This window comes from Coregonus lavaretus (genome assembly GCF_964263955.1).
Source record: "Coregonus lavaretus genome assembly, chromosome: 28".
Lineage (NCBI taxonomy): Eukaryota > Metazoa > Chordata > Actinopteri > Salmoniformes > Salmonidae > Coregonus > Coregonus lavaretus.
This window is the reverse complement of record NC_140015.1, coordinates 17,916,504-17,939,574: the sequence shown is the minus strand read 5'-3', so window position 1 is coordinate 17,939,574 and position 23,071 is coordinate 17,916,504. Positions and strand designations below refer to the sequence as shown.

At 43.1% G+C, this 23,071-nt stretch overlaps 1 protein-coding gene across 6 annotated transcripts in view; it reads right to left on the bottom strand.

Annotated features, from left to right (window-relative positions):
- The window catches only part of LOC311103996 (histone deacetylase 5-like), a 79,313-nt gene that overhangs the window by 36,853 nt on the left and 19,389 nt on the right, over window positions 1-23,071 (bottom strand). For 2 of the 6 annotated variants that reach the window (XM_084145634.1, XM_084145635.1), the window contains exons 1-2: window positions 8,897-9,653; window positions 4,593-4,739 (exon numbers count right to left, since the gene is read on the bottom strand). The exons of 2 other annotated variants lie outside the window; for them this stretch is intronic. In XM_084145634.1, the coding sequence (XP_084001760.1) occupies window positions 4,593-4,739; window positions 8,897-9,047 (298 nt within the window). In that variant the 5' untranslated portion in view covers window positions 9,048-9,653. Of the gene's footprint in view, window positions 1-4,592; window positions 4,740-8,896; window positions 9,654-23,071 lie in introns of those variants that run through there. 2 more of the 6 variants (XM_084145636.1, XM_084145637.1) reach the window with 1 other exon arrangement.

Here is a 23,071-nt window from a genome sequence, read left to right as displayed (position 1 = left end):
CAAGGTGTGTGGATTGGGGATTTTATGGTGATTAAACATGAGCATCAGAAACTTTTAGTTCACTGTCTAATCACATAATGGATTTAACAGGCCAGCCAGGAGCAGAGCAATACGCTTGTGGGGGATCTTGCCTTTGTGGTCTCGTTAAGCTAGTGCTGCAATGACCAGCTGCCCAAAATACTAAACCTCGCCCCTTCAGCTATGATTAGCCCCATCTCCCGATGCTTCCAAGGTAAAAGAGCTCCAGATGGTCCGACTGAAGGTACGATACATTGAGGGAGAATCAGGGGTGAACGGAGAGCATGTCGGGGAGGGGGGACTGAGGAATTCTCTCCTTGGTCGCCCTCATTCTAGTCTGTCTCAAGATACTCACTCTTTAATCCAGAAACTGAGGTGCAGAACCATCACTACCAATGTCACCGAATATAGAGCTCAGTGCATGCCCGTACACCAGTTTTTATTCTATCAGACAGGACTCAAGGTGGCCAGCGGAGTGGCACTAGCGAGGTGGGAGGCCCTGGGAGGGACAAAGGAGGGACCTGAAAGACACCCATTAATAAATCAGACCACGCTCGCTCTGCAGACTGCAAACTGTGCATTCATTAGGCTCTCAGACAGCACTGAAATATGGGCGAAGCTTATCGCAGCATAAAAACTAAACAGGGAGTGACAATGGCTAGGTCCACAGTGTGCTGGAATAAAGTACAATCTGCTTGTTTGACAAGATGGTCAACCTTTGCACACACCCCAAAATTCTGCAAAAAGTACAGGTCTTGTTAAGAGTTTTATTGGGATAGGTATAGCTAAGCACGATATTTATCACTGTTGTGTCCTTTCTGTCTATGAGTCAAACGCATGGCTGTGTCAATAGTCAAACGTATGTGCCACCTCCTCATGACGACTGATCAATCATTCCACTGAGCTAAGGATGCACAGTCTGAAGTGCAGCCATTTATTATTCGAGTTGTTACAGGCTTTCTTTCCCTTCTCTTTTTTTAAAGTCTGTTTTGCAGAGGGCGCAGCTTACGTCATGGTTATTTTCTTTAGCAACACTACACCAACTACGCTTTGGAAAGACAAGAGAGAGAGAAAAAGAAAGAGGGAGTAAGCGAGAGGCAGGAAGAAAAAAGCATGAATATTGCTTTCCAGAAATAGCACATAGCAACATGCGGTAGGCTGCCCTGTCTAATCTGCGCTGCGTCCTCTCCTTGTTAGCAGCACACGGCGAAGAGAGAGAGGGGTGAGAAAGAGAAGCTGGTCTGATCTGTTAGCCTATATTTACATCCTCTGGAACAGTCTTATGGCGGTCGGAGCCTCATCCTGATGCTAATAGGAGAGAGGTTGTAAATAGCCTGTGTGATTTATGTGCCTCAGGAACCCCCAAAGCCTTGGCAGGCCTCCTGGAGGGGTAGCTCCTTGCTCTGGGAAAACAAGAAACTAGTAGTTTCTTCTGAGGAAGCCCAGAAAAGACACTTGGGAGGGGAGACAGTCTATAACTTATTGCTATGGCTTGCATGTCAGCTAACATTTACCCAGTAGCTTGCCTGTTCCTTTGCTTCTCCCTTTTGTATGCAACTGTTGATAGCCATGTAGTAATGCATGGATGTTTAGAACATAATGGGACTCGAGTAGATTACAGATTGCTGCTGCCTGGATAGAGTCATGCGATGGTGACATGGCTAGCTGAAATTCAGGCCTTGAAAGGAAAATTCTGTGAGCATTCTGAGAGTTTTCCTACAGCAAACAGCTCCCCTGTTGTCTCTGTTTTACCTGAACCTTAAAGAATGTTGATCCCTGGACCAAAGGTACCCTACTCCAGCACACTCCTAACACTGTCCCATTCAAATGAAGCACTCTACACAAACACACTGTGGTGCACATGGTGGTGGATACAATCCCTGAAGGGTTGATTTCTGTTACTCACATGGGATAGCCTTCCTTTTGAAAAGAGGAAAATAATTAATGTAAAGCATAAACATTGAGACGATGAAATGTCATCGCTAAGCACTGACCTGAGAGCCTGCCACTGTTTACATGTTCTATAAATGTTCCGGCATTGACGTCAAACGCTTGCATGAGAGGAATGTTGTTTTCTGGGTAAACTTCTATGTGTGGTGCGGAATTCATTTCATACCGCTTTTTAGCGGTAGGGGAAGGTTTGGCTCGGTTTGAATATATCCCAGTTGAAATAGAGCTCCTCATACCCAAATTAACAACAAAAAAACAGACCAGCATTTTATAGTGACGCAGGTGATTATTTAGTAATAATATGAGCCCTCTCTGAGAAGCTGCAGCTGGGTATTAGCAGTGGCACATTTTAAAAAGAAAATCCCTGAAACATAAAAGTGAGTGTTTTGAAGCTCTTCTTTTTCTTTCAAAATCTAGTGTGTCACACTCTCTTAAGGGAGCCCTGGAAGCTTCCAAGGAAAACATTTGTATAGAAACATTATTCTATTCATAAATCATAGACCTCAACTTTAGAAATAAATTATCTTGGGCATAGACAAGATAGCCAGTAAAGGCCTCTTGATATTTATGTGTATATATTGTGGCCTGACCCAGAGAAGGGCAGCTGAAGGACTATCTGCTCAAAAGGCCCAAAGCAGTGATCATGAGCCCCTTCAGGATTCACACAACTTTATTTGTCAGCGATATAAATAGCGGCAGCCTTTAATGAAGTCTGACTTTCTCTCTGAGCTAAAATAGAACCCCTGTGGCCTCTCTGCTTCTCAGCCACAACAGTGGAGTCTGCCGCAGGATCAAGTTACATGTTCACACACAGAAACACGTGATACCAGTGTACTGGAGACAAGAACCAAGAGAGGTTGAAGTGTGTGCCACCTCCCGTTGGATTCAGCAGAAAAGCCAAGTGTCCTTCAGGGGTAAGACGCTATGCATTCTGGGGCACCCATGGAACGTACCGATACAATGTCATACCATTTGGGTTTGAATAGTCACCACAGTGATTTGTAATGTAGTCAATTGCTAGGAAGCTCTAACCTCAGATGCCCAAGATCATTTGTCCAACATCACAATAACACTTTCACATGCTGACATCAACACACCCTAACATTCTCTCTTTCTGTTGGATACACATTTTATAACAGTTGCCCTTCAAACAGATATCAAAAGACCGTCCTTGGGATCACATGCAGGAGGCAAAACGCGCTGAGAGGACCCTGGTCCCTCCCAGAGGGGGCTGTGCTCAGTGACAGTTTCAGCACAAACGCATGAATCAATATTTGGAGAGCAGATAGAGTGCCAACTGGAGTTCCCTGGCCCGCTGCGGAGGACTCTGTGTGGGTAACGAGAGTTTGGGGACGGTGGGTCCGCCTGGGCGTCTCTGGTGTCAGCCAGGGTGAACGCATCAGAGCACCCCCCACCCACAGCCCCTCCACGCTACCCATGGGACACTTCCTATTGGGGTAGTCATGCATCCCCGTCTCGTCCCGGGCATGTCGGGCAAAACTGCACATCATTGTATCCGGCCTGTCTAGGGCTTTTGAATGCTAGGAGGGGAGAATCAATAGTTGTATCCAGGTTTGGTCTTGGGGTGCACAAAGAAACAAACATTCATAGGGAAAAATATTTTAGGTACACACAACTCTGGTCTATACAATATCACCTGACCTCTCACTCATATATATATATATATATATATATATATATATATATATATATATATATATATATATATATATATACACACACACACACACACACAAACACACACGTCACTCATATATATACACACACACACACACTCACACTCACATGACTGCTTTTCTGCAATCATATCCTGTCTCTAAATATACCCCTGCCTGCCATAATAGGACTATACTCTAATAACTACAACTAATAATATCAGGTAAGACGAGTCGACTCCCATTGCGATATTTTTAGCATTAGTATGGGATAAAACGTATGTGCATTCCTATTCTCAATGTATAAGGATTTCTGATCGCCTATGGGCCTATCACAATCTGAAAATCAGAAATTATTTTAGATAGAGTTGATTAAGAGAGAGGATTCAGCAGATATGACTTCTATTTGACCAAGACAGGTGGAGTAAGTTACACAATTAGCCATATTTTAAAATTATTACGTTATGTACAATTATAATCTAGTCAGCTCAACAACATGGCATATTTAGAGCGAAAGTTATGTAAGAGACTGTCGGTCTGTAGGTAATGCTTCATGACAGCCAGCTGGGGTAAAGACAGTTCCAGGACAGTGCCTGTGACACATCCCAGTGGGGTGCAGAGCAGGTAGCAATGTAGGTAAGAGATGATTGTCTGGGAACACACCATGCACACGCGTACAAACCCACACACGCACCCCCAACCCCACACTCTCAGACATGGGTGGGAGCACAGCACGGGGCTGGTAAACAGGCGTGACATGCCTGGGTGCTCATTATAGCACTGGAACATAAGAGGGGGGAGAGTGCTACGGGTTGACAGGCCCTGGTGGTGATGGGGGGGGGGGGGGGGGGGGGGCAATGCTATATTTAAATCAGTCTTAATTTAGCAACCTCTAGGAAGAAAACAAACGTATTACTCAAATAATACTGTGAATGTTCCCCCACTCACCTCCACACATCACTGTTGGTGGGTAGCAAAGGTCCTCTACTTGTGGGGAGTAGGCTATAACAGACTCCTGTACAGGACAGCTAGAACACAGCAGGCCTGCTCTGCAGTCAGTCCCTCTATACATCCCTCTATGCAGAACTCTTGAAACTGAAAATGTACACAGAACATTCAGAATTCATAAAACTGTTACTCAAGGCACCATATGATTCATAATGTGGTTTGAATGGACTAAATAAGCCATTTTGCATCCGTCAGAACAAGGACCATGACTTGTTGATCAAGCAGAGTATGGCTAGACAACAAGAGGCTTTTTAAGACAACTCCTTCTTAAGACAACCCCTTAATTAGGCCTATCACAAGGCACACCTAATTTGGGCATGGCAAATTGAAACTAAATCAAGGTTTCTAAAAAGATTAGGCCTACTAAATTAGCTCCTATTCAAACTACCAACCATCATATCCAAGGAACTAGCCAAGCCTAGTACCCTGCCTGCATAGTGTGGAAGAATGAGGGCTAATGGTGGTATCATGGGTTGTTTCAGAAAGGGGTTGTCGGTGTAAACAGGGGACTATCAGACAGTCCAACTCAATAAGGATCTGGACCACATGAAAGGCCAGGGTGATTCCTGGTTGGATCACAGTTCCGACGCATACGTCTGCACTTGACTGCTCAGATAATTACAGGTCCCTGCTGCAGTGAGGGTTGTGGGCAGCTCCCAGCCTAACGCTAGCCTATACCCTGCTCTAAGAAAAGATCTGCAAACTCCAAAACCGTTTGGACATAGTATCCGGCCCAGAGTCTCAGAACATGCAGGGCTTTAAAGGGCTCCATCTGCATAGCCGGCCTGCAACAGTCATGACACAGTTGGCAATACCTGAACTCAAGTTTCAATACTAGCCTATTGCCTTCTCAGCCTGATTAATTGACAATCTTTTTTAGAAGAATGTTTTACAACTGTGTACAATTTGCATCATGTGATTACTGTGATCACTTCGTGAAGACCAAGGCAGTGAACAATTACAAGGTAGTGACTAGTGACTGAGGCATAACTGTGACAAAGCACCTTGTGCCACTAAACCAATTGGTTAAAGGGCATGACTGTGAAAGTGTTGTGTCCTAGCGACCTTGTTCTAGGCCCCATATAAGCCCCATCAATCAATTGTTGACGTCACCGCAGCATCATTAGAAGAAACTGGAACAAATCAATGTTCTACCTCATCCAGTGAGCATAGACATCTGACCACTGTACAGATGTACGAGGCAAAGTGGAGGGTGGTGACAGCCAGCTGCAGGAAGAGGGAGATATCATAATGAAGTCACAAGCTGATCACTGAATGTCATCATGTTCAAGTGAAATGACCAGGAGGGAGAAACAGATTCATGTTTGCATGCCAGTGATTTCACATGGTGTGTTACAACGATATAGCTAATGATGATATCGGCCTAATGATATATCAGACCTCCAAGCCAATATCAACTATATCAGACCTCCAAGCCAATATCAGCTATATCAGACCTCCAAGCCAATATCAGCTATATCAGACCTCCAAGCCAATATCAGCTATATCAGACCTACATTTACATTTAAGTTTACGTCATTTAGCAGACGCTCTTATCCAGAGCGACTTACAGTTAGTGCATACATTATTCTTTTTTATTTTCATACTGGCCCCCCGTGGGAATCGAACCCACAACCCTGGCGTTGCAAACGCCATGCTCTACCAACTGAGCTACCTCCCTGCCGGCCATTCCCTCCCCTACCCTGGACGACGCTGGGCCAATTGTGCGCCGCCCCATTGGCCAGACCTCCAAGCCAATATCAGCTATATCAGACCTCCAAGCCAATATCAGCTATATCAGATCTTCAAGTGTATGCTGCTCCCAAGTCTAGCCACTAAGAGTGTTATTGTGGTGCTGAAGAATGTACTGTTTACTGTTAAAATCACTTGAATCTGCTTGAAATACAGTAAACATTGAATAAGTCTGAACATCTCTTTTAAATGTACTTCTAACACGCAATGAAGATCCTTAAAATACAGGACCTATAGCCTAGTTTGTGTGTATAGACGTGTCGACAACTCTGCAAGTAATATAATTACAGGAGGATTTTCAGGAGACCAAGCCAGTCACAAATCTATTTAGTTTATTTAGCTCACCTATCACATAGCTGTAATTGCCACCCTACTAAGGAGTTTACTCATCATTGATTTTTCCTTTGAAGAATGTCAGTGTGCTGCTTTTCCATTAAATAATCAAGGTTTGATTCATAAATTTTTTTGCCATATGCATCAAGAGTCTACTGCACTGGTTTTGTGTTAGTCGCACTGTGCACACGCACAAAATGCCTTTCCCTGTAAACTATAACGCCCGCTTGATCAGACAGAGCCATCTGTTGTACACAGTGATGGTCAAACCAACACACACACACACACCACCTGATGAGCCACTTTTTTCTCCAGTCACAAAACAGCTTACTGCATGCTGCCTACACACGCAAACAAATACACCAGGCACAGAAACAAAAGCAGATGTCAGCACAGCTGTAATGGCAAACTGTTAAAAGGTATAGAGTAGACAGTCATACACCTGCTACTTATATAACCACAGTTCACATCATACAGTAAATGGCAGATTAGTCTCAATACATCAGGGCATTTGGAAGGAGCAAGGGCATAGATTTGCCTCTAGCTGATTAGAACGGTCAGGACCAGTTATGAATCCCAATAGCCTTAAAGTCACTGATATGAAGTTGGATCATCATATGTCTGGAGAAATAGTAACAGTTATGAAGCCCATATTAGGCTATCAGAAGTATCATATGAGGAAACCACTGTGATATCATGTGAGGTTGGATCACCATAAAACCTATATGTATATGCTATGGTAAAATTTCTAAAACAGGTGCAGCCAGGAAGCTTCCGGTGGAGGGTAACCATTGTTACCGCAAGTCAGGTCCCCATCACTTTCTGATCCTGGTTGAGCCCATCAAGGGACCTGGCATTCCTTCCGTTTCCTGTGGTCTTGGTCGTGGAGCTTTTTATAAACGTGTTACATTTTCCTGTTACGTGTTAAGGCCTTGTCTACTGTGTCACAGTGGGCAACAAAGACCTCCATTCACAGGGTCCAGCTTTTGTAACAGGTTAGTGTTTACAAACCTGAGCACAAAGACCCTCAATAGCACCTCATACTTTATCAAGGGATATTCTACAAAAGTTATTACAACTTTTCACAGGATTAAAGTACAAGGTGTCAAGACAGTCTCTGAGAGCAGACAAACCTTGATTGGTGCATGTCTGGTAAAAAAGTCATTTTGTGAACTAACACTCACACTTTCCTTTTTTCCCCCTTACTAGCGCCAACTATTGAGGAAAAATGCACTATCACTGTGATATGTGGTTGTCCAACCTAGCTATCTTAAGATGAATGCACCAACTGTGAGTCGCTCTGGATAAGAGCGTCTGCTAAATGACTAAACTGTAAATGTATTCCCCCAAAAGGCTGACCCACTAAATGTCAAATCCTGAAATCCTTTGTTGCTGTGAAGTGGGGAGAACATCTGGATGCGTAGTTTATCTTGAGCAGTCCTTGAAATGATAGAAAATGTATGCTCATTGATGCAATAGGAAACACTTTATTTAAAGAAACAGCCTTTACCTAGCCAATTATCTACCGATCCATCTATGACCTATTTTATATTAAAACAAAAACCAGGTAAAGTCCCCAAAAAGGTCCTAGATTCTAATAGCGCTTTAAAACATGATTAAATCACCATAACCAAATCAAAATGTCAGCACTATCCGGTCATGTTTTTCCCAAATTAACCATACCGAGGTCCCACTGGCACTCTGACAATTCATGAAGGTTAGAAAACCAAAGGAAATGCGCACATCCACTTATTTGAACAGGTGTCAGGTAAACAAGGGGAGCATATGCAAGAGAAAGAAGAGAACCACCCACATACTGCTCTACAGCCGTTCCGCTCTGTTGATTTAAGAACGGGTGAGCAGTAAATCCAACCCCCGTCCTCTCAACGCACACTATGACGTGGAAGCTGTAGAAGGCTAACTCCAAAACTTGAGTGGCCGTAGTCGGTTTCTATGTTTTGCTATTCTATGCATTCCCGTTAAAAGTCCTTCTCTCAAAAGCAGCTTCAACAATAACATGGAGTGACAGACAGAACACACTACACCTCTAGTCACAACAGTCCTACAAAAATAGGCCTATAGGTCTGAAAATTACATCCTCTTAGGTGCTCAGACAGGCACCCACCCTTCCCCTGCTCTCGACCCCCTGTATGACTCACCAGCAATGGGCATGGCAGACACTTGGGACTGGGGCAGCAGCTCCAGAGGTTGCTCCCTGCTGGACATGGCGTCTGAGGAGAAGCAGGACTCTGTCTCATAGATCGTCTGCAACATTGCGCACAGCCCCGGCACAGTGGGCCTTAAAAGCATGCCAGTGCAAGGGTGTCCTTCCAATACATATGGGGAAACAAAGAAAACTATCCAGTCAATGAGAAAACCTTGGACTAGATGAAAAGGTGAACAACACAGCAAAGTCCCTCTTAGATCTTTAAAGAAAACTCCAGAACTCCTCTTCTAGAGATGAAACAACTGATGAAGGAGAGAGATCCTTGAAGTTCCATGGCCCAAACAAAACTGCAGTGTCTCCAGGCGAACAGGGAGAGTAGTTCCCAGCACAGGCTACAGAAGAAACAAAACATGTAGTGTGGCCAGAAGCGAGTAGACCAGCACTGAACCCCTCAGAGAGGAGTTAAGTTAAAATACACACCGCCCTCTTGGAGTTACGTAGCCTTCTCAAAACACCACGCGTGAAAAACCGTCAAGCTGGGTAAAATAAATAGCAGGCAACACAAAAAAAACAGTCCAAAATCTCGTCCAAAAAGCACCAGTCGTCTGTGTCTGTGTCACAAGCAGAGTAGACGTGGACACAGACAGCTCAAGAGTCTGGCTGTCACTGCGTCGGCGAGGAGCTGAGAGCGCCACGGGAGAGATCAGCGAATGGCGAGAGGAGAGTGAGGAGGAGGAGCGAGAGAGAGCGATAGAAAAGAGGGGAGAGAGAGAGATAGAGAAGAGGGAGGAGAGAGAGAGAGAGAGAGAGAGAGAAGAGGGAGGAGAGAGAGAGAGAAGAGGGAGGAGAGAGAGAGAGAGAAGAGAGAGAGAGAGAGAAGAGGGAGGAGAGAGAGAGAGAGAAGAGGGAGGAGAGAGAGAGAGAGAAGAGGGAGGAGAGAGAGAGATAGAGAAGCTGAAAATAAATCACTAGGAGGTTGTGTAGACGGTGCTCGGGAGGTAGACTGTTGTTGACGGCACTGAATGTTAGCCTCCTAGTCTCTCCTCTCTCCTCCTCCTGCCTCGTTCTCTTCACAAAGGCAGCGCTGCTGCACTCTGCATCTGCCACATTAGAGAGGAGAAAGCAGTCAGAACGTGCCAGAACTACCCATCACCTCAACCAGAGAAGGACGAATTAAAACCTGCAGTGCCTTTCCAAAAGGAGTTGTCCCCTAGCCTAAATCTCCTTTTGTTTTTTTCCTGTTTGTTTGTTTGTTTTTCCGGTAACTCCCCACCACCCCCGCTGTGTTGCGGAGCTCAGAGGTAGAAGAGGAGCGCCACTGAGTTTACAAACAGACTGTGCTGCTAAGGGCGGCTGGAAATAGCTGCCGAGTGGCAGGGGAGGGGCGGGGCTAGGGCTATAAATAGAGACGAGAGCTGAGAGTGTGTGAGAAGGCAGGGAGGGAGGAGGGAGAGAGAGGAGGGGAGGGGAGGGGAGGGAGAGGAGGAGGGGAGGGGGCCTTGTTCATGCAAATAGCACTGAGCCAATCGAGTGCTGTTCCCAGTGCCGAGGGGGGTGGGGGATGGAGCAGCAGGGGGAGTAGCTGATGGAAAGGGGGGTACAGTGCCACCATTGGAACCTTGAAGTGCTTGAGGACAGACAAGCAAATGGCTAATGCAGGCAGACACACACACACACACACACACACACAGCCCCAGTACACACAAATATATACTGACACACACACACACTCAAGACATCTATGTACGTAAATACAAAGTCAGTTAAACACTCACATCACGCAAATGATCTGAAAAGCTCTGCTAGCACTAAATGCTTCTGCACATTAGGGGTAAATCTAAGTATTCATTATCGAGGCTAACTGCGTTAGCAGCTCGCTCATTGACACAATGAATGCTCGGGTCACCATTCCATCAACACGTGGGTCAGACTCTGAAGCAATCTGTCCACAGATGTCAGGTGTAGCACAATTTGGTTAAAAGTTATTTCATGAATTAGCTGCTTTTGGATCAGTAGCCATTTGGCTTAAATTTACAGGCTAGGCTGAGTACTAACCAGGAGGACAAAATGTGCATGAAAATAAAGTTGCAGCTTCAGCAATTTAACATTTTCAAATCGTACCATCAATGTGTAGAATCAATGCAAACATTGTAACCTACATGTACACAATACTGCCTCATGATTCTAAATAAATGCCCGCAACTGATAACACACACTTCTTACATAATATTGTCTGTGACTCCACCAAGGGCATCAGCTGGGCTAATAAACAACTGTTGATGGCCTGCTGTGTTCAGATTGTTTCACTCTCCAATGGATGACACCGCACCAGGAATCCCAAGTGAGACATTCCTGGGCTCAGGCAGCGGCTATGTTAGCCACTTTATTCTCAGATGGCCCGGTCACCATGGTCACAGTGCCATTTTAAACTCAATGGTTATGAGGGACTTGGCCGGGGTCCCATCAAAGATCAAAGAGGCGGCTTTCTCCAGTCCCCATTGGACTACAGGATATATGATAGAACCTGCCATCCCTGCCAACTAAAATACTCCCAAATAACATGTGTAGCCAAACTGTGTGCATGTTAAATCTCCTTCACTATAGTGAGGTATGCATATTAAGAAGCATCCTCCTTCTCCTTAACCAGTAGCTCCGACCACAAGCCTCGTTGAAATGCATCGCAAACACAGATTCAAAATGAAAGTCAGTCTTAATTAGAAATTAAGAGAGAGTTAAAGACAGAGAATCCATGGTCCAATTTAAAGACAGTCGCTGCTTGGCATATTGACAAAAGCGAAGTGCTTTTTTGATCTTCTGCCACTGGGCTGCCCCATTGGGCAACCAGCTCGGACCAGCTCCGACCAACTGTGGCTCTCTACACTGTGAATAGACTGGATGAATCACCTGTGCCACTCCAAACGACCATGACTACAATTGGCTACAAGGCAGTTTCTGTGAGAATTCTAAGCCCACCTTCTGACAAAAGGAGAGTGGGGTCCAGCTAGGTATCTCAGCATTGGAGAAAATAGTAGAGCAGCAGTCGGTGCCTTGCCAAAACTCTCATCTAACCCCTTCTCCTGTCTCTTGGCATTACTCTCCACTCCCCCCCGTTATTTATAGGTGGATGTCTCTTTCTGGCTTTCTGACGTACGTTGGGCTTATATTTAGCTTGAGGCAAGTGGGGGAGGGGTGAGGCCCTAACTTTGTTTTTTCTGTCAATTTTTTTGGCATGGGATGAACTTGCGCAGTTAATGTCAAGGACTTTGGCAGCTAACTTTGTTTGACAGAGGCCCTCTGTCTTTGGCGTAAGCTGGGCTTGACCCAATTAAGAGCCAACCAATCCAAATAGACAACGCTCACCTGCAAGAAACCTGGAGGGAGGCAAAACACACTGAACAAACTGAGGTTTTGTAAATCTTGGGCTGTGGATCAAGCTGGGCTCAAACTGTGAGGATATTCATCTCAAGACTGCATTCCTCTGCAGTCTTCGTCTTAAAAGGCCAGTTTCTAGCGTCTGTGAGGCATTTTGATTACTTCTTGTTCATATGAATTTGGTACTAGCATTTGAACGGTTTAAACTACAAAATATTATGACTCCATTCCTGAAAGCTACGACTCTCAAGAACAACATAAGTGCCTTCTGTTTCCCTATCTGAAACTCAAAAGTACTTGTTAGTTGGGAGTGTGATTTTTTTTTTATTATTAATTCAAAGCATACTTCCTTCAGGCTGGAATATGGCTTTACCGGATTTGACATACAGTTAAAGTCGGAAGTTTACATACACTTAGGGTGGAGTCATTAAAACTCGTTTTTCAATCACTCCACACATTTCTTGTCAACAAACTATAGTTTTGGCAAGTCGGTTAGGACATCTACTTTGTGCATGACACAAGTCATTTTTCCAACAATTGTTTACAGACAGATGATTTCACTTATAATTCACTGTATCACAATTCCAGTGGGTCAGAAGTTTACATACACTAAGTTGACGGTGCCTTTAAACAGCTTGGAAAATTCCAGAAAATGATGTCATGGCTTTAGAAGCTTCTGATAGGCTAATTGACATCATTTGAGTCAATTGGAGGTGTACCTGTGGATGTATTTCAAGGCCTACCTTCAAACTCAGTGCCTCTTTGATTGACATCATGGGAAAATCAAAAGAAATCAGCCAAGACCTCAGAAAAAAATGTGTAGACCTCCACAAGTCTGGTTCATCCTTGGGAGCAATTTCCAAATGACTGAAGGTACCACGTTCATCTGTACAAACAATAGTACGCAAGTATAAACACCATGGGACCACGCAGCCGTCATACCGCTCAGGAAGGAGATGCATTCTGTCTCCTAGAGATGAACGTGCTTTGGTGCGAAAAGTGCAAATCAATCCCAGAACAACAGCAAAGGACCTTGTGAAGATGCTGGAGGAAACAGGTACAAAAGTATATATAGCCACAGTAAAACGAGTCCTATATCGACATAACCTGAAAGGCCGCTCAGCAAGGAAGAAGCCACTGCTCCAAAACCACCATAAAAAAGCCAGACTACGGTATGCAACTGCACATGGGGACAAAGATCGTACTTTTTGGAGAAATGTCCTCTGGACTGATGAAACAAAAATATAACTGTTTGGCCATAATGACCATCGTTATGTTTGGAGGAAAAAGGGGGTCGCTTGCAATCCGAAGAACACCATCCCAACCGTGAAGCACGTGGGTGGCAGCATCATGCTGTGGGGGTGCTTTGCTGCAGGAGGGACTGGTGCACTTCACAAAATAGATGGCATCATGAGGAAGGAAAATTATGTGAATATATTGAAGCAACATCTCAAGACATCAGTTAAAGCTTGGTCGCAAATGGGTCTTCCAAATGGACAATGACCCCAAGCATACTTCCAAGTTGTGGCAAAATGGCTTAAGGACAACAAAGTCAAGGTATTGGAGTGGCCATCACAAAGCCCTGACCTCAATACTATAGAAAATGTGTGGGCAGAACTGAAAAAGCGTGTGCGAGCAAGGAGGCCTACAAACCTGACTCAGTTACACCAGCTCTAGGAATGGGCCAAAATTCATCCAACTTATTGTGGGAAGCTTGTGGAAGGCTACCCGAAACATTTGACCAAAGTTAAACAATTTAAAGGCAATGCTACCAAATACCAATTGAGTGTATGTAAACTTCTGACCCACTGGGAATGTGATGAAAGAAATAAAAACGGAAATAAATCATTCTCTACTATTATTCTGACATTTCACATTCTTAAAATAAAGCGGTGATCCTAACTGACCTAAGACAGGGAATTTTTATTAGGAATTAATGTCAGGAATTGTGAAAAACAGTATGTTTGTCTTATTTATTGAGATGCTTTAGTTTTCAGATGATTTTAAAATGACCAAATCACTTTTAAGAAGCTTTTTATAGTTAAAATAGTGAGCGAGTGTTGCGCCTTTTCCTTTTAAATGATGAGAAAATGTTTTGGTTCACCTCGACTTACGTTGGTTGAGCGCCCTCCATTTCTTTCCTAATTACTTTTTGCAACATATACAGTGCATTCGGAAGGTATTCAGACCCCTTCACTTTTTCCACATTTTCTTTACGTTACAGCCTTATTCTAAAATTGATTAAATTGTTTTTTCTCATCAAATCTACACACAGTACCCCATAACGACAAAGCAAAAACAGGTTTTTAGAAATGTTTGCAATATTATTATTGTAATCACATTTACATAGGTATTCAGACCCTTTACCCACTACTTTGTTGAAGCACCTTTGTCAGCGATTACAGCCTCGAGTCTTCTTGGGTATGACACTACAAGCTTGGCACACCTGTATTTGTGGAGTTTCTCCCATTCTTCTCTGCAGATCCTCTTAAGCTCTGTCAGGTTGGATGGGGAGCGTAGCTGCACAGCTATTTTCAGGTCTCTCCAGAGATGTTCGATCGGGTTCAAGTCCAGGCTCTGGCTAGGCCCCTCAAGGACATTCAGAGAATTGTCCCAAAGCAACACCTGCGTTGTCTTGGCTATGTGCTTAAGGTCGTTGTACTGTTGGAAGGTGAACCTACACCCCAGTCTGAGGTCCTGAGTACTCTGGAGCAAGTTTTCATCAAGGATCTCTCTGTACTTTGTTCCGTTCATCTTTCCCTCGATCCTGACTAGTCTCCCAGTCCCTGCCACTGAAAAACATCCCCACAGCATGATGCTGCCACCACCATGCTTCACCGTAGGGATGGTGCCAGGTTTCCTCCAGACGTGACGCTTGGTGCCAGGCGGCCAGCTCTAGGAAGAGTCCTGGTGGTTCCAAACTTCTTCCATTTAAAAATGATGGCCACTGTTCTTGGCGACCTTCAATGCTGCAGAAATGTTTTGGTACCCTTTCCAAGATCTGTGCCTCAACAAAATCCTGTCTCTGAGCTCTACGGACAATTCCTTCAACCTTATGGCTTGGTTTTTGCTCTGACATGCACTGTCAACTGTGGGCCCTTTTATAGACAGTTGTGTGCCTTTCCAAATCATGTCCAATCAATTGAATTTACCACAGGTGGACTCCAATCAAGTTGTAGAAACATCTCAAGGATGATCAATGGAAACAGGATGCACCTGAGCTCATTTTCGAGTCTCATAGCAAAGGGTCTGAATACTTATGTAAATAAGGGTTTTCATTTGTAATACATTTGCAAAAATGTATAAACCTGTTTAAGGTTAAGGTATTAAGGTATTTCTAAAAACCTGTTTTTGCTTTGTCATTATGGGGTAATGTATGTAGATTAATGAGGGAAAAAATCTGTTTAATCCATTTTAGAATAAGGCTGTAACGTAACAACATATGGAAAAAGGGAAGGGGTAAAGGACAACTCCTGGTCTTGAGTTTACAGTTGAGATACTGTATATACACTAACTGTTGAGGAAGGAATCCTTTAGCTAAAGACCAGTAGAATCCTCCTGCATGTCAACACCAAAAATAAAGCGAAGCAGCAGAGATAAAGTCATACACTGACATTTAGTCATGCAAGCCATAACAGGAAAAACATCAAAAAGAGGAAAAGCTAAAAAAGAAAAAAAGAGAAACCACCCGAGAGGACAGACTGCGATTGCAATTGCAGGAAAGGCCTCCAGTGAGTCAGTTCCATGAAAATACTTTATGAGACTGAGACTTTCCCATTCACACTTCCTCAGTGTAGAGGCGCGTCGTAACTGCCCCACTGAGGACCGGGCCCTGACCCAACACAAACGTCAGGGCACGCAACAGCAGGACTGACACCGAGCACTAAGGTTAACGTCAAATGTGCTCTATATGACTGAGTGGAACTCCCCTATAAATATAATGGTAATTAGGAAACTAACGGTTAAAGAGATTATATTTGGCTAAAAGATAATTGCAAGAAACAGAGATGCTGAATTTGTCAGCTCCCAATTTAGTCTAAATGATTTGCCCACATAACCAATAGGGCTGGGAATAGCCAGGGACCTTTCGATACAATATTTAGATGCAGATACGATATGTATTGCGATTCTCATTATTCTATATGTATTGCGATTGGATACTGCGATTCTTTTGCGATTTGGTGTTCCAAACATATTGCTCACTATATGTCTGCTGCAGAGAGACAAGAGAGAGAATGAGAAAATGAGTTTAGATCAGTGAGGGAAATAAAAGTGCTGAAAACATGTTGGTTCACTATTTAAAAAGAAGATGGAGAACAAGCTATAGGATGAAAATACAAGAGTTTTGGCACAGGTACAGCTGACTAGCGCTAGCTAACGCTACCTACAGTAGCAAAAAATAAATAAACGATACTTGAGTCAAATATCAATACAAAGTCGTCCAAAAATAATATTGTTATATGTAACTATAGATTTTTTCCCCCATTACTAATACTTTACACATCACACACGCTTGCGGCTAGTCACTTGACCCCTACCTATATGTACAGTACATAGCTACCTCACTTACCTCGTAACCCTGCACATCAACTCGGTACTGGTACTCCCTGTATATAGCCATGTTATTTTCTACTCCCTATATATAGCCATGTTATTTGTACTTGTTATTTTTATTCGTTATTCACCGTCACTATTTCCATTTTATTGAATTCTTTCTTTAACTCTGCATTGTTGGAAAAGGGCCCGTAAGTAAGCAGTTCACTGTTAGTCTACACCGGTTGTCTACGAAGCATGTGACCAATTAAATTGTATTTTATAACCAACTAATAAAACAAACGTATCAATGTAATGGCTTTGTTATAATTAGTAAATGGGAATAGGAGGGAACTTTCAATTATAACTTTTAGGGTTTTTAGGCATGTTATCATGAATTGGAATATGCAGTGTTTTCAAGTGATGCACCCGCACACATGGGCACACGAGCACACATACAGTGTCCACTTTGTCCACATTGTTACGTTACATCCTTATTTTAAAATTGATTAAATAAAAAAAAAAAGCTTCATCAATCTACACACAATACCCCAAAATGACGAGCGAAAACAGGTTTATAGATTTTTGCAAATGTATTACAAATGAAAACCCTTATTTACGTAAGTATTCAGACCTTTTGCTATGAGACTCGAAATTGAGCTCAGGCGCATCTTGTTTCCATTGATCATGCTTGAGATGTTTCTACAACTTCGAGTCCACCTGTGGCAAATTCAATTGATTGGACATGATTTGGAAAGGCACACACCTGTCTATATAAAGGTCCCACAGTTGACAGTGCATGTCAGAGCAAAAACCAAGCCAAGAGGTCGAAGGAATTGTCTGCAGTGCTCCGAGACAGGATTGTGTCGAGGCACATATCTGGGGAAGGGTACCAAAAGAATCTGCAGCACTGAAGGTCCCCAAGAACACAGTGGCCTCCATCATTGTTAAATGGAACAAGTTTGGAACCACCAAGACACTTCCTAGATCTCGCCGCCCGGCCAAACTGAGCAACCGGGGGAGAAGGGCCTTTGTCAGGGAGGTGACCAAGAACCCGATGGTCACTGACAGAGCTCCAGAGTTCCTCTGTGGAGATGGGAGAACCTTCCAGAAGGACAACCATCTCTGCAGCACTCCACCCATCCGGCCTTTATGGTAGAGTGGCCAGACGGAACCACTCCTCAGTAAAAAGGCACATGACAGCCCGCTTGGAGTTTGCCAAAAGGCACCTAAAGGACTCTCAGACCATGAGAAACCAGATTCTCTTGTCTGATGAAACCAAAATTGAACTCTTTGGCCTGAATGCCAAGCTTCACGTCTGGAGGAAACCTGGCACCATCCCTACGGTGAAGCACGGTGGTGGCAGCATCATGCTGTGGGGGATGTTTTTCAGCGGCAGGGACTGGGAGACTAGTCAGGATCGAGGGAAAGATTAACGGAGCAAAGTACAGAGAGATCCTTGATGAAAACCTGCTCCAGAGCACTCAGGACCTCAGACTGGGGTGAAGGTTCACCTTCCAACAGGACAATGACCCTAAGCACACAGCCAAGACAACGAAGAAGTCGTCCATGGCCCATGGGGAAGACCCATGGGGCGGCACACAATTGGCCCAGCGTCGTCCAGGGTAGGGGAGGGAATGGCCGGCAGGGATGTAGCTCAGTTGGTAGAGCATGGAGTTTGCAACGCCAGGGTTGTGGGTTCGTTTCCCACGGGGGGCCAGTATAAAAAATGATGTATGCACTCACTAACTGTAAGTCGCTCTGGATAAGAGAGTCTGCTAAATGACTAAAATTTAAATGTCCAGGTCCTGAGGCAGCAAAGCATCCCCAAACCATCACCACCATGATTGACCTTTGGTATGATGTTCTTACTGTGGAATGCAGAGTTTGGTTTTCGCCAGGCATTACTGGAACCATGTCGTCCAAAATGTTATACTTTTGAATCATCTGTCCATAGAACGTTCTTCCAAGAGTCTTGATGATCATCCAGGTGGTTTTTGGCAAACTTGAGTCAACTTTTTGGACGAGATGGGTCCCATTATGACTGACGAAAACCAAACACTGCATTCCACAGTAAGAACATCATACCAAAGGTCAAGCATGGTGGTGGTGGTGTGATGGTTTGGGGATGTTTTGCTGCCTCAGGACCTGGACGACTTGCCTTAATAGAAGGAACCATGAATTCTGCTCTGTATCAGAGAATTCTACAGGAGAATGTCAGACCATCCGTCTGTGAGCTGAAGCTGAAGCGCAGCTGGGTCATGCAGCAAGACAATTATCCAAAACACACAATCAAGCCTACATGAAAATTGCTAAAAAGCAACAAATTGGAAGTTTTGGAATGGCCTAGTCAAAGTCCAGACCTAATCCCAATTGAGATGTTGTGGCAGGACTTGAAACAAGCAGTTCATGCTTGAAAACCCACATGTCACTGAGTTAAAGCAGTTCTGCATGGAAGAGTGGGCCAAAATTCCTCCACAGCGACGTGAGAGACAGATCAACAACTACAGGAAGCATTTGGTTGGAGTCATTGCAGCTAAAGGTGGCTCAACCAGTTATTGAGTGTAAGGGGGCAATTACTTTTTCACACAGGGGAATTGGGTGTTGCATAACTTTGTTTATGAAATAAATATGTAATTGTTATGTTATTTGTTCACTTATGTTCCCTTTATCTAATATTAGGTTTTGGTTGAAGATCTGATAACATTCAGTATCACAAATATGCAAAAAGTTAAGAAAATTAGAAAGGGGGCAAATACTTTTTCATAGCACTGTATTTTTAGATCTATAATTTAATGACTCACATCATAACAGCAGAAAGAGGTTCACGTTTACCACAATTGTGCAAAAATATATTGATGTGAGTGCTCACACACAGAATCTACAGACACACACAGCAGTGAGGATTCACAGAGATTCAATTTCCTCAAATAGAACGCAGTGATGACTCATTCACTGCTCAGCCCCAACTGCAATGTTCTGCTGTGGCAGATAACACACTCCTTTATTTATTTATTAACTTAATTCAAAAATAAATGTTCAGGTAATAATAGCTGTATCCTGAAAACATAAAAAAAAGGTTTTATTTACCACAGTTGGAGTTCTAAGAGGCTAAACAATCAACGGTCAATATTTCACATTTGCATTATTGACATTTAAATTTTTTACATTCCTATTTACTTCCTTGAATAAGATTCCAATTAAAGATCTGAGTCATGTTGTAAACATTGTACGCTAAATATAGCCATATAAATTTGGAGGAGTTCCAATTAAGAATATAGTGATGATGTGGAATATTAATTGAAGCAGAAAACAAGTAATTTAGAAAATCAGGTCATTGAAAAATAAAACATTATGTTATTTTAGGCCTGGTCAAGTCCACAATTCATTTAGGGAATATGCAACGGTTAACCCTTTAAACTTGTGGAAATTGGCCAATATGGATAGGGACAAATTGAAAATATTCTAACAAAAGAAATATAAAAAGTATATGCATGACCATGGTAGAAAATTTAAAGAGAACACTTTGGAAATTATGGGAAATTATCAGACTAAAGGTGAGGACACAACAGTTCACCTGACACAAGACTGAATCCAAACATTACACTGTTGATTTCATGTACACTTTACATTTACTGTATTTCTACAGCATTTGTCAATAACGAAATCTGAAAATACTCTGGATACATTCAGTTACATATCAAGAATATTAATTGGAGTAGGTGCAAGAAGGGTTTGAGTGAGAGGTCTAACTAGTGTCCACACACCTCTCCAAATGGATTTTACGACTCAAGGAAAGCACCTTCAACTATAAAAGGTGATTTTTTTGAGCTCTCCTGGCTTTGCCATTGAGGACTGAGGCAAGCACACTTGTAGTTTTTTGTTTGGAACACAGCCCTGCGTCCCCACCTTCACACAATTACGGTTGTTTTTTACGCAATCCTAACACTTTCCAATATAAATCCCAATATGGGTCAGGAGGGCATCATTTGAAAGGTTATTCTATTGCCAACATGCCTATCGAAGTTACAAAATACGATCTTACAGTGTTAGGCTTTCAAAAGGCACTTCAGACAAACAGATTGCAATTTTGGTGCGCATAGAATGGTCTCATGAGTGCATTCAAGTGCGTGTTCCGCAGCAAATTTTCCTCACAATACGACAAACATAAGCTCATTCTGTTCAGGTCAACCCAGGGTATAACACCTTGACCAAACCGGCTCCACGCGTGCGTCCGCATGTTGATTTTGTCTATCCCCATCAGACACGTTCATAACACGCAGGTTAAAATACCAAAACCAACTGTGAACCAACTATATTAATTTCGGGACAGATAAAAACACACATGAAACATTCATGGACATTTAGTTTGCTGTTGCTAGCTAACGTGTCCTGGGAGATAAACATTGGGTTGTTATTTTACCTGAAATGCATATGGTCCTTTTCTTTTGCTGGATATTTGTATAATTTTGACCCATTTGGAAATCATACAAAATCGTGTGTTCTCTACTCCGACAAGTTATTCTGCTCGCAACACGGCCGGTTTAGTCAGCATGTAACGCATAACATCCTTTTAACTTTGGATCAAACATAGCGATCATAAACGTTAATACCGTAAATGACAAATATGGAAATGTGAAGTGCACATTTGGACTCACAGGTGTGTGGTTTGCTTGTATGACATCAAAGCAGTATTATAATCCTCAATGTCTCATCTTTCAGAACACATCGACTCCTCTCGATTTACAGCATTTCCCTCACCCAGACAACAAATGTGCAAAATTAGCGGGTGGGATGAGGGAAACTTCTTGTCACGCGCGGTGCTCAAGTTTATAATAGCTGTCAGTCAAAACCGATTCAGCGCTGTGAAGCGTAGAATCTGAGTTCTGACGTCATGTATAGCATGTTACTCTACAACCACTGCGTTCCAATCAGCTTATCAATGACAAAGACTGCCATTTTCAACCCGTATACAGGATGACAGGGGCTGTGAGTGGAAAGGGCTACTGATCATAACAACATAACAAATGGTAATGTAAGAATGCCTTGATAGGCTAGCCTATAAAAATAGGGAAAAAGAGAACGTGAGAAAGAAGGACAACGAATGAAAGAAAATAGAGAATGAATGTCTGTAAGCGGCTGGTTTAGCTTGTGTGTTGATGCAAATCAATATGTTTATGCAGTCAAGATAGGAACTTGCCACTCATATTGGAACAGAGTCAAAACCTTTCTGGAAACAAGCACGTTCAAAGGAATATAAAGAGGCCCTTAGTTTAAACTGACAGATTGTCAATATGGTTGTGATTGTGTCTTTGCCCAGCGATGGAGGGGCAGTGACAAACGGTCAATGATGAGGACTCATCTATTGGAGATAGAAGGTTGGTCAATACGTACAAACCACTAGAGCTGGACTATATGGAAAACAATCCATATTGCGATAAATTGCCTGAATAATGATAAATAGAATGCTACGTTTATAACATTAGCTGATGTCTACCAGTTCTTTTTGTATTATCCTTTAAACTACTACTACTTGTTCGATGGTTGTAGCCATCAATTGTCCCATTAACAATCACACATACAGTGCCTTCAGAAAGTATTAACATCCCTTGACTTTTTCCACATTGTTGTTTTACAGCCTCAATTTAAAATGGATTAAAATTGAGATTTCAATATTTGTCCCAGTCGGATCTCTTTTTTTCCCCCGAGTTCCCAGTTGTCTTGAACGCACTGAAGTCGTAGCAGAGGGAGGGAACGAGCAGCAGAGGGTCAGCCTCTCGTGGTCCCTGCTCTCTCCTTCCTTTCCTCCAGTGAGACTGACCAGAGAGAGGGGACACAGTCTTCCATCTGATGGTGAAACTCGAGTCGCACTGCATCTGCCTCAAGCACAAATTCATGTTGTTCCTATGACCAGAGAAAGTGAAATATTCCTCAATATTAAAATAAACACGACAAGCTGCTAATAATAATAAAAACGCAGGGCTATCGATACACTTGGCTACTCATTCATTGCAGCTGCAGCGTGAGTGGGGAGAAGGAGTTTTATGTTTTGTAATAGTGTTGAATAAAAACAATATGGCAGTGCTGAATAAAAAAATTATACATAAACTCACTCATAAAAACAGCAGCTCTTTGCTGTATTATATGACAGTCTCTCTCTGGTCATGGTTTTAAAAGTTATGAAATCTCACATAGGCTAGTATCAAACTTGTAGGCACGGTGATTTGAGCTATCAGATTGGCCAGCGCAGTAGGCGCACTCG